The sequence below is a fragment of the Rhincodon typus genome, chromosome 4 (assembly GCF_021869965.1).
Source record: "Rhincodon typus isolate 14 chromosome 4, sRhiTyp1.1, whole genome shotgun sequence".
In the NCBI taxonomy this organism is placed as follows: domain Eukaryota; kingdom Metazoa; phylum Chordata; class Chondrichthyes; order Orectolobiformes; family Rhincodontidae; genus Rhincodon; species Rhincodon typus.
In genome coordinates this window covers 52,041,933-52,060,132 of record NC_063335.1, presented here as the reverse complement: position 1 = coordinate 52,060,132, position 18,200 = coordinate 52,041,933, and the positions used below count along the sequence as shown (strand labels likewise).

General features: G+C 42.5%; 1 protein-coding gene across 1 annotated transcript in view; it reads left to right on the top strand.

The window, feature by feature from the left end:
- Positions 1-13,413: 13,413 nt before the first annotated feature.
- rttn (rotatin) overlaps positions 13,414-18,200 on the top strand; it is a 181,259-nt gene continuing 176,472 nt past the window's right edge. Inside the window, exons 1-2 of the mRNA XM_048595750.1 lie at positions 13,414-13,515; positions 17,995-18,182. Coding sequence (XP_048451707.1) covers positions 13,452-13,515; positions 17,995-18,182 — 252 coding nt within the window. The 5' untranslated portion in view covers positions 13,414-13,451. The remainder of the gene's footprint in view (positions 13,516-17,994; positions 18,183-18,200) is intronic.

Below are 18,200 nucleotides of genomic sequence, written 5' to 3'. Positions count from 1 at the left end.
CAGGACAGTATGACCATGTTTTAGTGAAATAGAATATGCATTTAATGTATTTTCCTTTGAGTATCCTCTGATTTTGATTGCTTCTACTTGCCAAATCTCAAACAGCAATGTAGCAGATGGGTTTATGGCTTGAAAACAGACCTGACTTCTGTTTCCCCCCAGCCAGACCCCAAACCATGAATTCAGCCCATAATTCAGAAAAATCTGTTCTACTTTGTAAATGAAGTTGCAGTCTTCAAAATTAGTTACTACTGCAATTTAAAACACAATATGCCAGTTTGGGGATAGTAAGAACTGCCAATGCTGGAGTCAGAGATAACACAGTGTGGAGTTGGAGGCCCGAAACATCAACTTTCCTGCCTTCTCTGATGCTGCCTGGCCTGCTGTATTCCTCCAGCTCCACTCTATGCCAGTTTGGATGTATTTTTATGACTTCAAACAATTATTGCCAATTTTAATTTGTAAGTATAAATATCAAATAGTGAAAATCATAATTGATCCTCTTTAAATGTCCTGACCCTGCTGAATACTCATAAAAACAGAAATGTTGAGAATTTCTTTTCCCATGGACCCAAGATTTTAACATTATAAATTGTGTCTACTCTTGATCAATTAATTATTTATGATTTATTCATTTAGGTATAAAATCAAAGCTTGAAACATTTTGATAGCCATGGCAATTCCATCCTAATATATTGTGCTAGCAAGGGTAGGATATTGCAGTAATAGTCTTTATGCTGTTGCGTCTTGATATGTGGATCATAATTACATAGGGGATGCTGCCTGAATATAAGAAAAGGAAACACAAGAATCTTTCTGTATTTTGAACTAAGCTGCAATGTGTGGCATATATTTCAAAATGTTACATTTCATTTGATACATTGCTATGACATTACCCACAGTCAGAAGTCACGTTGCAGTTGACGCATACACCAACTATATATTGCTGTCAAGGCATACATCAACTTTGCAGTACCCATGAAGTGAACCATTTAATTATTCTCACAAACATTAAATATCTCACTGCCATTATGTCAGAATACATAATGTTTCATTAATGCAACTCACCATTGTTATCAACATTTGAGGAGAAGGCTTTGTCAAAGCTTTAGTTTAGTTTGATAAAAACTGTTTTTTGACAGTACTTTTAAATAATGATTGAATAATTGAAGCAATGTATTTGCTTTTACTTTGAATTAAGCTTGACCCATGATGTACCAGTCTGCCTCTTGAATAAAAATTACCAACAAAGTATCAACATACAATTTAGGAACAGGATTAATCCATTTAGTACCTCTTATCTGCTCTGTCATTCAATGAGATAATGGCTAATCTGGTTGTGGTCACAACCCTACATTCTAACTCAGCTTTGATAATCTCTGACCCCAAGTCTGTGTGACCTCACAAATCTATCTAGTATTGCCTTGAAAATGTGCAATGACCCCATCTCCACCACTCTCTGGGGAAGAGTTCCAAAGATGTAACTTGCATGTAATATTTAATGAGTAATGTGATGTTTTATCAGTATTAACTTGAAAGTTTAAAATGATTGTGCATATTGCCAAGATTGACCAAAATGAGAAATGGAAACTAGCAGCTTTAACTGTTATATAAACATTTTCAAGACAATTTTTGCCAATATCAAAAATAGAATCATTGCCCTTGAACTAATATATTTGAAAACATTAGTTTTTATTATACAAAATTATTTTCAAAATTTCTTTCAAATGAAATCGAGTTAATCAACATTAAAACGATATACATTTTTGACTTTGAGATTCTAAAAGGTTCTATTACAGCATGATGTATCAAAGTAGCATTAATCCTTATGAAAGGACTCTGTACAAACCATTATTTTCATTCCCTAGATGACTTGGCGTGAAAATCCACTTTTGAATGTGGTATTTGGTTGGAAATAGCAAATCTCAGGTTCAATTACTGGCCTGGTCAAAGCTATCAGATTTTAAAATGGACGTCACCATCAATTATCAAACACGTGTTTTCTAGTTTACACATGATGAATAAAGTATTATAAAGCTCTCCGTTCTGAAATAATCATTTTCCAGCAATAATTCATCTTAAGAAAAAAAGAATAAAATTGAACTGTTACGTAAAGCTCACCTTTACATAATTTTCTTTAACATATTCTTTAATATATGCTGTCACTGTCTTTAGTGGTTCACTTTATACCTGTAATTATTAACAGTAGGAATTATTTTCTAAGTATGATAAAGCCAACTGTCATTAGTTCTAAAAGTCAGCCAAAACCAGGCGAAGAAATTGCTGATGAGCACAATACAGTTACCAAACATATTTACAACCATTATTTCCAATGTCATGCTTGTCCAGTTTATGACTCCACCCAGCAGGCACAGATGAATAAACGCAAATTCAAATACGGTTTGGTTGGGCCTCTTGATGCAAGAGTTAAAAGTCTATACTGAGTGGTCGAGTGGAAGGTTTGGGTAGAATTCAAAAGAAAACCAATTAAATCCAAAATATGTGCTGCAGGTAAGACAGCTTGCTAGATTTTGGGACTGGGTTGTGCCACTGCCTAATACTATAGATATTGCAAAGAAGGAAGAATATATTAAAGAGTTTGATATTAGCAGGGTGAATTCATTTAAAGAGTATTGTGTTATTAAAGAGTATTTAAAGTGTATTATTGTGAGTCCAAGTACACAGTATTTGGGATGTAACCACAATAAACTTGGTTGAACGTTACAAACGTGATATTGAGTGTTCCAAAATAAACATCAAATGACTACACTTATACCAACCGATGAAGAATACAAATTAAAGAGTAGTAATTAATATGACTTTCAGGTCAGGACAATATAGAGGTCAATATGCACTCAGGATGTACTTAAGACAACGGTTTCAAATTCAATTAACATTTATTGCTCTGCACAGCTCTTTCTTTAATGCAGCTGATTATTCCCCTTTTCACATCGGTGAAGGGAATGGAAGACCATTCTCCCAATGTGTGATTCTTCACAAAAGCACAAAACATAGGGACATACGCACAGTCTAAAGCTGCCTTGTTTAATAACATTTCATGTTGCCTGCCATTTCAGGTACGTATATTTGTTTAATAAGAGTAAGGAACTAAACTAATTGTTCAGTGTTATGGACAGAGGAGAGAGAGGCAAGCTGAACTCTTTCTCTCCTCACCTTCTGTCTGTACAGTGATTTAATTTTGAATATGCTGCGGTGTGTTTTCCAAACCTTTCCTGGTGATGTTCATTTTAAAGTAACACATAGAAAACCCTCTTTAGGCTTGAATCAGAAATATTATTTATTTTCACATTGAAATCCATGGTGGTTTTTTGAGCTTCATAAATACATACAGAAACATACTATACACACACCATACACGTAAGAGTCAAGCAGGAAAGAGAACACCATACACGTAAGAATCAAGCAAGAAAGAAGAGAATTTTACAACTAGGAATAAGTGAAAACCAAAAGTCTGGATACTAAGTTTCCTGAATGTTGAATAAAATTTCCTGAATCCAATAAGTGTTCCTTCTCCCGGGAGTTAAAGTTCAGTAGAGTCCAGACATCTGACAGCATAAGTTATAGTATTCCTTTAAAGTTAATGATGTTTGCAGACAGGGGACAAGTCTGCTTTCCAGATGAGTACATGGATCTTCCAGAAATAGCTTTTGAGGAGGCTTGAACTTGAGGCCAGCACGCTATTAGCCTAGAGTCCTTATTTCTGATGGTAGTGCTGTATACAGGTTGGATATTAAAAGCAGACTGAGACAAGGCTTCAGAACTGCACAATTAAGACTCTTCAAAGACCAGAAGAGATTTGATTATGCAGCATTGTCCATGAATAAGTCAGTCGGATAACAAGGTATGTTTTAAGCCACTGCTAAAATTTGTTGTTCACTTTAGAAGTTAAATGAAGCTGTTAGTGTCTCTGCAGGCAGAGTGAGTGTTGATTTGTTCTCCTATTGTTGCCAGTCTTGGAGAACGGAATGTCAGGGTTCTTAATTTCTCACTAAGTTTGCAGTGGCCATGCAATTAAATGGCAAGAAGTTTCATCAGGGTGATCTGCTTAACTTAGTCTTTCTCTTTACTTTTGGAAGTTTCACACTGTGGACAACCTGTGAATCGCATGTAGCTGCCATTTTAGTTCTGCAAAGTACACCTTCGAAAACTAAAGAAGTATAGCTCTTTGAAACTATTTATGATGTCTTTCATGCCTTGGCTTCTCAGAGGGAAGGCTAATACTAATACTAATAGCAATGCAAATGTACTCTTGCCGTTCAGAAGTATATTCAAATGCATACAATGCATGTTTTATTGGTATCGCAATAGAATTTGCTTGTTCTTATCTATTTGTACCCTTGTTGAATCTTATGTCTCTCTTCTTCTATCTGCTCCTGTGAGCTAAGTCAAGGTATCAGTACATTTATTCAATTATTTTCACCTTGTCTCTGTTGCCCTACTGTGGCAGAATTCAGAATTGCTACCAAAAATGGTACTCATTACATAACTAAAAGGAATGTAAAATCAAGAATCTTTCTGCCATGGATAATCTCTGTTGTTGGAGATTAGTGCCGAGGAAAAAATAACTTCCTTTAAAATTCTTGAATGCAGGCCATCAGGTCATGGTGACTTGTCTGCCTCAAAGTTTTTGAGAAGACTTGTAGCTCGGGTTGTTCATGAGGTTGTGGACTTGCTCACCGAGCCGGTGTGTTTGACTGCTGACTTTTCGTCACCCTGCTAGGCAACATTGTCAGTGCGCCTTTGGTGAAGCGCTGGTCTTCTGTCCTGCTTGTTATTTATAGGCCTTGGTTTGCTGGGGTGGTTGGCATCACTTCTGATTTTGTTTTTTAATAGTTTGTATATCGGGTCCAGTTCAATGTGTTTTTTGATGGAGTTCAGGTTGGAATGCTACATCTCTAGGAATTCCCTGGAATGTCTCTGTTTGATTTGTGCTATCATGGATTCTGCAATCAAACACACCGGCTCGGCAATCAAGTCTACAACCTCATCAACAATCTGAGCTACAAATCTTCTGAAAAACTTTGAACACCTACAGGCGCAACACCCTCAAACTGGCCTGCAGATGGGAGACAAATGTCATCCATCTGAGTGCAACCCGTGAACAACTATACTTCCAACATGAATACCTCAGGAAACAGGTACTACCACAAAGTTTACAATATAAACCACCTGTCAACAATCCACAGGCACAGAGAACAGCTGACTAGAATGGCCACAGAATGCTAAGGGTTGTAGATCAAGGATGCCCATGATAACCTCCACAAATATAAGCGAGAAACTGCATGTCTCGCGTGCCAAAAAACTCTGTACTCCAACGCAACCGCCCAAGAATAGACAACGCACACTGGAACAAGTCATCACCATTCAACAACAAAAGACCAGAACAAAGAAAAGACTAGCCATACAAGAAAAGCTATCCAAACTCACCCACAACAATGACACGGACAATACAGAAACATAGATTAAGAATATCTCAGACTGATCACTCACAGACACTGAGGAGACCATCCTAGTACACTGACTGAACTATAACTACAGAGATGCCAAAAAAACTGACTTGCTGGCGGCACTGGAATCAACACTGAAGAGCAATGGGCTCATGGAGGAAATACAACAGACCATCAGACAGACAATAATCCCAACACTCAGCAGAAAAGGTAAGTGGAACACATTTAACACAGAAGAGAAGAAAGCCTTGGAAAGATTCAAGAAAGACAAAAACATTATCCTCTTACCGGCACACAAAGGACGCATGACAATAATGCTTAATAGAGCCCAATACATCGTGAAAGCGAACAAACTACTAGCAGATACCGACACCTATCAACAGATGGTGATAGACACAACACCACAATTAGAGAACCAGATTACAACAACCCTGAAGAAATTACACAATTTAGGAGATATCAGCAAGACAGACAACCAAAACATGAAGCTAGAGGGATCCAATGCACCCCGGCTTCTAGGCACTCCTTAAAGTTACGCAAGCCAGTGGTCCCTCTCAGAACTATTGTCTCACTACCAGGCATGCCAACATATAGACTAGCCAAAGAACTACAACAGAAACTGAAATACTTAGTAGACAACACTACCCACTCCATCCACTCCTTCCAAGAATTCCTCAACATCATCAAGGACACCAGAATAGGACAAGATAATGAAATCGTTCGACATAACAGCACTATTTACATCCATAAACATAGACTTAGCCAAAGAGACAACTGTCACACTGCTGGAAGAATCAGGAAGGCAGGCACCCCATGACACCACAGCATCAACAAGGACAGCACCCTGAAACTGCTGGTTCTGTGCCTCACAACCCACTTCACTATATTCAAACAAATCAACCGAACACCAATGGGATCCCCAATATCAGGACTGATAGCAGAAGCGGTAATGCAAAGATTAGAACAGTCAGTGCTTCCCACTATCCAACCCAAACTATGAGTCCAATATATAGATGATACCTTCGTGATTATCAAACGCACAAGACTAGAAGAAACCTGCCAACACATAAACAACATTCTCGCTGGAATAAAATTCAAGAAGAGAACAATAACCAACTAACCTTCCTACCATACTTACCCTACCGTAATGGTGGAAATCAAGAACAATGGGGAACTCCAGACCTGCGTATACAGAAAGACCACACATATAGATCTCCCAACGCTTCCTCCGCTATATTGACGACCGTATCAGCGCTGCCTCGTGCACCCAGGAGGAGCTTGAACAGTTCATCAACTTTACTAACACCTTTCACCCCAACCTCAAATTAACCTGGACCATCTCTGATACCTCCCTCTCCTTCCTGGACCTCTCTGTCTTCATCTCTGGTGACCGCCTCAAAACTGACATCTATTTCAAGTCCACCAACACTCACAGCTACCTGAACTACACCTCCTCTCACCCATCTTCCTGCAAGAAGGTGATCCCCTACTCCAAAGTCCTCCACCTCCACTACATCTGCTCCCAAGATGGGGTGTTCCACTCTTGCATATCCCAGATGTCCTCTTATTTCAAGGACCGTAACATGTCCCCTCCGGTGATCGAAAATGCCCTCAATTGCATCTTTTGTGTTTCCTGCACCTCTGTCATCACATCCCCTCCCCACAACAAAACTAAAGACGGAATCCCCCTTGGCCTCACGTCACCCCACCAACCTCCGCATCCAACATATCATTCTCCACCTCTTCCGCCACCTAAATCCGACCACACAACCAAAGATATATTTCCCTCCCCACCCCTATCTGCCTTTTGTCGGGAATGCTCTCTCCACAACTCCCTCATCCACTCCACACTCCCCACTACCACCACCACCCCCTGCACCTTTCCCTGCAACTGCAGGAAATGCTACGCCTACCCCTATCTCACCTCCATTCAAGGCACAAAACAAATTTTCCACATCAGACAGGGGATCACCTGCACATCTGTCAACTTAGTCTACTGCATCCGCTGCTCCCGATGAGGCCTCTTCTACATCGGTAAGACCAAGTGTAGACTTGGAGACCATTTTGTACAGCATTTGCGCTCTGTACGTGACAAATGACAACACCTTCCGGTCGCGAATCATTTTAACTCCCTCTCCCACTCCCTGGGTGACATGTCCATCCTGGGCCTCCTCTTGTGTCACAATGACATCATCTGCAAACTGGAAGAGCAGCTCCATATATTCCACCTCTGGACCCAGAGCCCGATGGCCTAAACATGGATATCACTAGTTTTAAAATCTCCCCAACCCCAGCCTCATCCCATAATCAACCCTCCCTCTCATCCTAGCCTCCTTCTTCTCTCCCACCTATCCACCTCACTGACCAATCCCCACCACTCCCTACCTGCACTCACCTATCGCCATTCCACCTACCTTCCCCAGCCCCACCCCTCCTCTCTCTAATTATTTCTGAGCTCCCTTCTCCCTCCACATTTCCGAAGAAGGGTCCCGATCTGAAACATCAACTTTCCTGCTCCTCTGATGCTGCCTGGCCTGCTGTGTTCCTCCAGCTCCACACTGTGTTATCTTTGACTTCAGCAGCTGCAGTTCTTGCTATCTCAGGCTACACAAGGAATTGGACAGGTTCAGAATGTGGGCAATGTAGCGGCAGATGGAGTATAATGTGGGAAAAGTGTGAGGTTCTGCACTTGGGTTGGAAGAATAGAGGCACAGACTATTTTCTAAACAAGGAAAGGCTTCAGAAATCTGAAGCACAAAGGAATTTGAGAATATTAGTTCAGGATTCCCTTAAGCTTAACATACAGATTCAGTTGGCAGTTAGGAAGGGAAATGCAATTTTAGCATTCATTTCAAGAGAGCTAGAAAACAACAGCAGATATGTAATACTGAGGCTGCACAAAGCTCTGGTCAGACTTTATTTGGAAGATTGAGAGCAGTTTTGGAACCCATATCTAAAGAAGCATGTGCTGGCATTGGAGGAGTTCCAGAGGAGGTTCACAAGAATGATCTGGGCAGATGAACTTCTTGTCATATGAGGAATAGTTGAGGACTTTAGGTGTATATTCCACAGAGTTTAGAAGGACGAGGGGGACGTCATTGAAACTTGCTGAATGCCAAGAGGCCTGGGTAATGTGGACGTGGAAAAGATGTTTCCACTAATAGAACACACTAAGGCACGAGGGCACGGCCTCAGAGTGAAGGGACAACTCTTTACAGCTGAGATGATTAAGAATTTTTTCAGCTAGAAGGTGATGAATCTGTGGAACTCAGAGGCACAGAAGGCTGTGGAGGCCAAATTATTGAGTGTCTTTGAGACAGAGATGACTAAGTCCTTGATTAATAAGGAGATCAAGGGTTACAAGAGGAAGGCAGGAGAATATGGTTGATCAACAGTCGTGATGAGTCAAATTGCCTAATTCTGCTCCTATAGCTTATGGTCTTATGATACTATTGTCATCCAGTAGCCTGTAACTAGTATATTGCCGTCAGGATCATAATTATTTATAAGATATTAATGACTGGGATGAGGGAAGTGAATACTACTGCCAAGTTTGCGGATGCCACAAAAGTAGTGGGAAGGAAAGTGGTGAGAATGACAGAGGTCTGAATCTTGTGGTTTTTTTTGGGTATGTTTCAGTTTCATGGAGTTTCTCTCCATGAGTGTTATCCTGCCAAATGTTATTAAACTCGTCTCATCAAGTACCTAGCCTATCCCAATGGTGATTCTACCATCAGACATTCCCAGAAGAACTTGCAGCTGACTGGATATCCCCCAAAAGACCAACATTCGCATCACAGCTATGCACCCTTAGGTGTAGTGGCATTCCGAAGCTGCCCCACTCCTTCCAAGATGGTCATTGCTTCGACGTTAAAGAAGGAGAAACTGATGGTGCGTTTCTGACAGGTGGAGATCCTGGTGGGCAAAGTGATCCAAAGATGCGATGTCCTCTTTCCAGACAACCGGAGAGGAGGCTATGCCACTGGGCCTAGCAGTTAGTCTGAGATCTTTACCAATGCCAGTACAATATCCTGGGGCCATAGGAACAGCCATCAGTCACCTTTCTACTCCACCAGGGTAGAGCCACAGTCTTCTTTCTGCTTCCTTACATTCACTCCATCTCTGCCACTGCACCCATTAGAGATTTGGGAGCGTTCTGCTGCAGCTCCACAGCTAGCTGAGGAAGAAAAACCCCAGGCTGCTGGAATTCAGAGGACTGCCAGACACCAAACACCTTCTCCACCACAGGCAGGAGAGGATGCTGTTGTGTGAGGATGCTGTTGTGTCAGCAATCAGGGACTTCGTCCAAATTCACAGGGAGAAACTGGAGCAGGAGACAGGTATGGGCTTTCATAACCCAGAGTCTGCAGAACTGCAGCCATAGAGTCCTAGCTTCCTTATGCATGTGACCAAATGGCTGCTGCTATACACAGGTTAACAGCTACAATGGGGAGCCGGGTCTCAGCATCCTCAGCAGCTGGCAGAAATGTATATAAACCTGCATTCCATCACCCCACCCATTGGTCCTCATCACCGAAGGCAAGGCGACAGTGGGAGAAGAACCTAATTCTAGGAGCTTCCTCCTCACAAGGAGACTAGGAAGTGGCAGGAGATAACTAGATGGAGGAAATCTCCATTCAGGGCACTCCAGAGCTTGAAAGTTCAAGCTGTTCTGCACCCAAACCCCACTTGCTGCTTGTTAGTATTGCTGAAATATTTAGTTTTTTCTATTCGTTTGTTCTTTGTTCATATTAAATATGATACTCCTTTGTTCCACTGGAACAGAATGCACATGGTTAAGTTAGCCATTATCTCTGCTAGAGTGAAGAAACTGACAGGTTATACAACAATGCCAACCTGGAAATAAGCAAAAACTGATCAAAAATTTTGAAAATGTTTGACAATTCAGAAATAGCCGATCTCAACCACACCTTTAAAATTTCATTGGCAGTATGCTGCTGGAATTGGGCAAGAGAGCAAACATGTCCTGTGAGTGGCACTGGGTATTCATCTGCAAGAGCTGTAAAGGATCTGTAAGGGACAAACTGCTTTTACTGCCTAGCCTCTTCACTGGCAGAGAGACTACAGGAGTCTTATAGGTAAACATAGCAATTAAATACTATTAGATCAAGACGGTATCGGATCAATGGAAGTGACTTATAATGTGCCAAGAAGAGTGATAAGTCTGATGATGTAGTATAGTTTAGGATTCAGCCAAAAAAGAAAATATGAATAGACTCACAAGGTGAATAAGAATTGATTAAAATACTCCTATCGCTATGTAAATAGGAAGAGATGGTAGTGAGTATTTGGGTCCTGAACCGGTCCTCTCCAGGCGGCATCCTTTTCTCTCTCTCCTTTTTGTCCTTTTTCTTCTCTTTCCTCATCTTCAAAGCCGGAGCGTTGTCAGCAGGGTGGTGGCTACAGCATTGACAATGTGAATCTTCACTCCTGGTGGCAGCAGCAATGCCTGGGACGGGGACTCCAGGCTGCAGTAGGCCCAGAGCCTGGACTCGTGGCCATTCCTGGAATGGAGATTCTTGGCTGTGATAGGCCTGGAGTGGGTCTTTCGGTGGTGTTGGTGAGGCAGCGGCAAACGTAGCGCCAGAGTCTCCTGAGACATCAGTGTTATCGTTGCTGCACCCGGAGCGGGGATTCCTTGATGCTTGGAATCAGAAATCAAAACACAGATGTCGAGGGAAGGAAGGGAGGAGTCAGAGATGGACCAGACAAAAGTGAAAGCAGAGTGGAAATTGGAAGTGAAATCGTCAAACTTTTCCAATTCTGGATGAGAGAGGGAGACTGCACCGATGTTACCTGGACCCTGCTTTCTGTAAAGACTCTATTCCATTCTTCCAGTTCCTCTGTCACCGTGGCATTTGTTCCAAGGATGCCAACTTTGACAAGGGTGCCTCCAAAATGTCCATCTTCTTCCTCAAAACAAGGATTCCACAGCACCATGGTTGACAGGGCCATCAGCCGGATCCAACCCATCTCTTGCACTTCAGCCCTTAGCCCCTCTCTTCCCTCACACAACAGCAATAGGGTCCCCCTTGTCCTCACCTACCATCCCACCAGAATCCACATCCAGATGATCATTAGAGGGACTGTTCCCTCCGGGATACCCTGGTCCACTCTTCCTTTACTCACAAAAACTCCCACAGTCTCATGGCAACTACCCCTGCAACCACAGAAGGTGTAACACCTGTCTGTCTACTTCCTTCCTCCCCACTATCCAAGGGCCCAAACACACCTTCCATGTGAAAAAGCACTTTACCTGCACTTCACACAATCTAGTTTACTGCTGTTGCTGGTCACAATGAGGTCTCCACTACATTGGGGAACCGAAGTGTAGACTGGGTGGCAACTCTACAGCACTGAACTTCCAGTTGCCTGCCACTTCAACACACTACTTTGCTCATTGACCAACATCTCTGTCTCAGGCTTGCTGTAGTTTTCCAGCGAAGCTCAGCGTAAGCTGGAAGTACAGCACCTCAGCTTTCCAGAGTCAATATCAAGTTCAATAACTTTAGAGCTTGAGCTCTCCTATGTCCTTACCCCAATCCCTACAAAGCATCCACTTCATCCTCGATCACAACGTCTTCATTTTTGACAACCAGTTCCTCGTCCAGACAAACAAAACAGCCATGGGAACCAGGTTTGTACCCCTCATAAGAACAGGATACATTGCTCAACTCATCGATCTCCAGTTCTAACGTGCAACAGCAAAAAACCGTAATGACCGCCTCAGAAGACAGACAAGGGATACGACTGATAGGGTACCCTTCGTCATCCAGTACTTCCCAAGAGTGGAGAAACTATGCCATATTCTTCGCAGCCTTCAAGACATTATCGATGATGATGAGCACCTCGCCACAATCTTCCTTGTATCTTTACATCTCGCCTTCAAACAACCGCCAAACCTTAAACAGACCATTGTTCACAGCAAACTACCCAGCCTTCAGGACAACATCAACCGCAGCACCATAGAACCCTTTCATGGCACCCTCATGCAAGACATGTTAGATCATTGACATGCATACTACCATCACACGCAGGACACCACCCACCACGTGCACAGCAGATACTCATGTGACTTGGCCAACATTGTCTATCTCATACGCTGCAGGCAGATGCCCCGAGGCACGGTATATTGGCAAAACCATGCAAACGCTACAACAGATGAATGGACAGTGCAAAAATTGCCAGACAGGAATGTTCCCTCCCAGTGGGAAACACTTTCATGGTAAAGGACATTCGGCTGCGGATCTTTGGGTAAATGTCCTCCAAGGCGGAATTCAGGTCACACAACAACGCAGAGTTGCCAAACAGAGGCTGATAGCCAAATTCGTTACTCATGAGGATGGCCTCAATCACAGGGGGACCCCACCACACTATACACTCACACACTTGCGTGCGCACACACACACACTCTCCCTCTCGCGTGCGTGCGCGCACACACACACTCCCTCTCACACGCGCACACTATCTCCCTCTCCCCCACGCGCGCGCACACTATCTCCCTCTCTCCCTCTCCCCCGCACGCGCTCTATCTCCCTCTCCCCAGTGCAAACTGTCTCGCTCTCCCCCTCTCCCCAGTGCACACAGTCTCGCTCTCCCCCGCGCACACTGTCTCCCTCTCCCCAGCGCACAGTCTCCCTCTCTCGCTCGCACACAATGTCCCTCTCCCCTATCTCGCGTGCACACTATCTTCCTCTCCCCGTCTCCCCTCTCGTGCGCGCACACTATGTCCCTCTCTCCCCATCGCGCCCGCACACTACCTCCCTCTGTCTCTCTCTCGCGCACGCCCGCACACTATCTCCCTCTGTCTCTCTCTCGCGCGCGCCCGCATACTATCTCCCTCTGTCCCTCTCTCTCGCGCGCGCCCGCACACTATCTCCCTCTCTCCGCCCAAACCCCTGCCGTCACGTTGCAGACACATCCAACCGCCATCCATCAGCCGAATCCCGGGATCTGCTGCGCATGCGGACTGCAATGCGAGCGCAGTTCCGTGTTGGTACGAACTACAATTCTCAGAATGCAATCGGTCAGATTTTTATCTTAATCGCCATCATAAACACTTTAATCCACTGATTATAGGAAAGCATTCATATCCTTCTGTACGTTCAATTTTATTCGTTGTATAACGATCAGCATTAGCTTGTCCGACGGCAGACAGCTAGCTGCGGTCGGTTTTTCGCCCGGACCCTTTTCAGAGCCGGATCTAGACCCGGACTGGATTCACTATCGGATCCCGCGCGACCGTTAAACTGGCAACGTTCGACAATTCGGATAGTTGGGCCGGCGATGGAGTTGTCAGTACTTATCAAGAAATTAGGTAGAGAGCGGTCCGAAACGGGGCAGATACTGTTCTATGGACTTGTCCTGATAGATACAATATATAGCGACCGGCTGGAATGGGGATCATTTCTCACTCTCATTCCTTCTTCTCTATAATACTGTGTAACGGATAGTGCTCTCTCCGTCTCCATGTATCTGTACTGTTCCTTGTCGAATATTTCTCGATAATTTGTACGTGAAGCATCTTTTTCTCTGCGGTTGTCCCAACGGACTATCTTTCAGCATGCAATACAATTTGCTGTGGAACGCAAGAGTTTCTTTTCCCCCTTTCTATAAGGCACCGTGACTGTGTAGCATTCCTTTCACTATTATTGGCTCTGTGGAGTGTATCTCTATATACATATTTGTTTTCTGGAGAGGCTTGTCTCTGTATGAGGCATCACGTTGTCCAGTTTGTCCAACTGGTAGAATATACTAGAGCCATTTGAAATAACAAGGTGTAGAGCTGGATGAACACAGCAGGCCAAGCAAGATCAGAGGAGCAGGAAGGCTGACGTTTTAGGTCTGGACCCTTCTTCAGAAATCATTTCTGAAGAAGGGTCCAGACCCGAAACGTCAGCATTACTGCTCCTCTGATGCTGCTTGGCCTGCTGCGTTCATCCAACTCTACACCTTGTTGTCTCAGATTCTCCAGCATCGGCAGTTCCTATTATGTCTGAACTCGAGCCATTTGCTGTGTTTGTCAATGCAATGTCTTATCCCAGCCTTCACGGCCTAAATGTAATCACAGCTAACAACATGAGTTAGGGTATTGGCTCTTCAGGGCTTTTTTGTGTTATTTTCACTTTTTAAAGTAGTCATAAATGTAGTCCTCTCTGTTGGTCTTGGCTTTTGAAGTTTGTTTCAGGAGCTTTGGTTAATTTTATGCAGAGCAACTTGTAAATGAATCAAACTGCTTGTTTCTATGTGTCACTGTGGAGGAAATAGATGTTTATGGAAATGGAGTTAATCAAGTAGATTGCTTTGACCAGGATGGTGTAAAGCTTCTTGAGAGTTGTCAGAGCTGCTCTCATTCTGTCTTGACTCATGTCTTGTAGTTAGCTTTTAGGAGTCAGGAATTGAGTTATTTGCTGCATGATTCCTGGCTTCTAACGTGCTGTGAAGCAACAATATTTATACAGATAGTGCAGTTCACTTTCTGGACAATGGTAACTCCCAGCATGTAGGTAGTGCTGGATTCATTAGTGATGCTATTAAATGCCAAGATTGATAGATAGTGCCTTGTTAGAGACATTGCATGCAGAATCATCATTCTGCCCCATGCTCCCACGTTGTGTAAAAAATTCCTCACTGAGCTATCCCGTCTTGGCCTCTGCATTGAGCGTTTCATCATTACTGATTTCAAGATTGGCAAGAGAAGAAAATGCAACTTTTAAGTTTACCCCTCTTATGCTGGTAGTTGATGTTTGGAACAGCATTGTGTTTGACCCATCTCATTGAACTGCAGTCCCATCCCCTTGCAAGGAATGGTGTTGTTTGAATATATCATTATAATGTGATAAGTTTACATGGACACCTTTCAGATTAAATTTGAATATTGTTCAATTTTGTTGCTATCATAAATTCTGATGTGCAGGTCTGAAAACACAGTTTTAGAGTACATTAATGCATTTTGGTAATTCAGTGTTTATCGACTGACTTCTAAAGGGTTATTTATATATGCTATTTTATACATTTTTCTTCAGGCTTGCTGATTTACGCTTTTTAACAGGATTTACTTCTAACTTTAGCCCTTTTTAATTTGATTGAATTTATTTTCCATTATTTTAGTTGCAACTAAAATAAAATTGTTCCCTTTTTCCAGTTATTTTGCCTACTTGCTTGGTGTGTTGTTTGACCCTGAGCTATCCTTCAAACAACATAACCTGCTTGTTATTTGGGCTGTCCAATTTCACAGTGTTACCTCTAATCACTCTGTCTCCATACTACATATATACACTGCATTAGCTGCAAGCACTACTTCTTTGCTTTCTTTCAAATCTTTTGAAATGATTTTCTTACTTGTGTTGTTTCATTTTTCTTAAGTACATCTTCCCAGAACTCTCTAGTTTCCCTCCATGTGCTGAGTTCAGAATGCTTGTCTAATTTCACAAATTCCCACTGCTGTATCTCATTTTACCTCTGCAGTGTCCTTTACCTTTCTTTTCTCCAGTCTTACCTTCCTTGTCACTTGTGGATGCCTTCCACCATTTCGTCTTCAAACATCTGAGTATGCTGTTTCAACCACTCCTCTTTAGCCTTGGTGCAGTTCTCTAATTTCAAAAGCCTCCTGAAAGCCCAAATCTTTAATTTTCACTTTGTTCACTTCTGTTTCTGTTCTTCTAATCTTTGGCACCTATGCCTTTTCTAGTGGTAGAGTTACTTGAAATTCACCAAATTGAAGGTGCTCTATAAACGCATAACATTAATCACTTGCTCTCTCCTGCAGCAAGAGGGCAACTAATCCAACTTGCTGTGCAGAGCACTGCTGCGTCAACAGGCACTATGACTCCGAAATTTGATACAGCGTGTATTCGTTTTAACAATCAAAACCCTAAATTTGCACTGTGGAAGTAGGAAAATCATGCAGAGAAACATTGCAGCTGCGTTAAGCAGCGGTGGGGGTGGTGGGGAACTAAAGACTGGTTTCTATTAGCCACCACGTAGGATGTTGGTGGGAGCTTGTTTTCTGATTGAACATGTGGTAATTTAAAAACATGGGATGATTCATCCTGGCATAGCCTGAAGATGGTGCCTCTGGACAATGTCTTGCTGCTTAAAATCAGTCCAGGAATTTTCAGAAGACTGAGAGAAATTGTTTCAGACCTTCAATGTTATGAGTTGGTGAACTGGGGAGGAGGAGGCCTATTGGAAGGTAGGAGAACAAAAGATTTTTTTGTTCCCTTGTAAAAGTAGTGCAGTGTAACATTGAACCAAAACTCCTCCACTCTTTATATTATCAAGATTCTCTGGAGCTTAGTTACATATGAAGTAATCAACATCCTGTGATTACCATTGACCAAAACTGATCTGGACTAGTCATAAATACTATGGCTACAAGAGTAGGTTAGAGATTAAGAATCCTGCAGAGAATAACTCATCATCTGCCAAAGCCTTTCCATCATCTACAAGGACCAAGTCAGAAGTTGATGGAATACTGCCCAACTGCCTGGATGAGTGCATAGCACCTTCTATAGCCAAGCTTGACACCATCCAGGCCAAAACTCACTTGATTGTTACCACATCCACAAATATCCTCTGCTGCTGAGCAGCAGTATACCCATTAACAAGATGTAATGCAGGAATTGCACAAAGGCTCCTTGAACAGTACCTTCCAAACCCATAACTACGACCATCAACCAGGACAAGGGCAGCAGATACACGGGGAACACCACTACCTTTGACTTCCTCTCCTCTGCCATCCTGACTTGAAAATGTGTTGCCATTCCTTTACTGTAGCTGTGTCAAAGTTCCGGAACTCCCTCCCTCATATCAGTGTGGGTGTACCTACGTCAAATGGACTGCAAATGTTCAAGCAGTCAGCTGGCCACCACTTTCTCAAGGACAATTGGGGATGGTAAACACTTACATGTGTCAGCCACCAGGAATTCGAGTGTCTTTTTAAAAAAGTTATTAATGGTAACACCATTAACAGCTGTACACTTTGGCCTGAAAATAACTATCACATGATTATGTGCCAAGCTTCTTTGGATTAATCTTGCTCTGAGGTGAAGAGTATCGCTGAACAGTAGTGAAGACTGGGATAATCTGGATCGACAGTTGCGGTTAATTCGTAGTTGAAGTTAGATCTGATAATGTGGAAACTTCATAAGTTGAAGTTTTGCAGAACCTATTTTCCCATTAGTTCTCGTCATTTGATTTGGCACATGTTTTTATCACCTAAATTTTGGAGTACCATCTTGCAATGTGTTGCCTTTGTTGTTTTATTTGTGGTTAGTTGTGTGTTGTATTAGGATCTGTAATGTGATGGTGGTTTGGTTATTGAATTACTGGCAATAACTGAACAGATCCTTCATAATTCTACATTCTAGCATTGTTCATACTATGAAATGCAGCAGGTGGAGAAAAGTCTCACATTGACCATGCTGCTACAGCATAAAAATGAAAATCTGAATGAAACTTAAAATGTCAAGTGGACTCAACTTTTACTTTGCTTTTTCTCTAGGTCACCAGCTTGTGGAAATTAGAGTTCGAGCGCTGAAGAATATTTTGTGTAAAATTGATCATGGTTTGATATCTGTTGTTGATCTGGCTCAAGAAAAAAGTCTTTTCATTCGACTTCTGGAATGGTTCAACTTTCCAACTATTCCAATGCAAGAAGAAGTACTCACGCTATGTAATCGCCTTGTAAAGGTGAGTTATTTGCAGAGC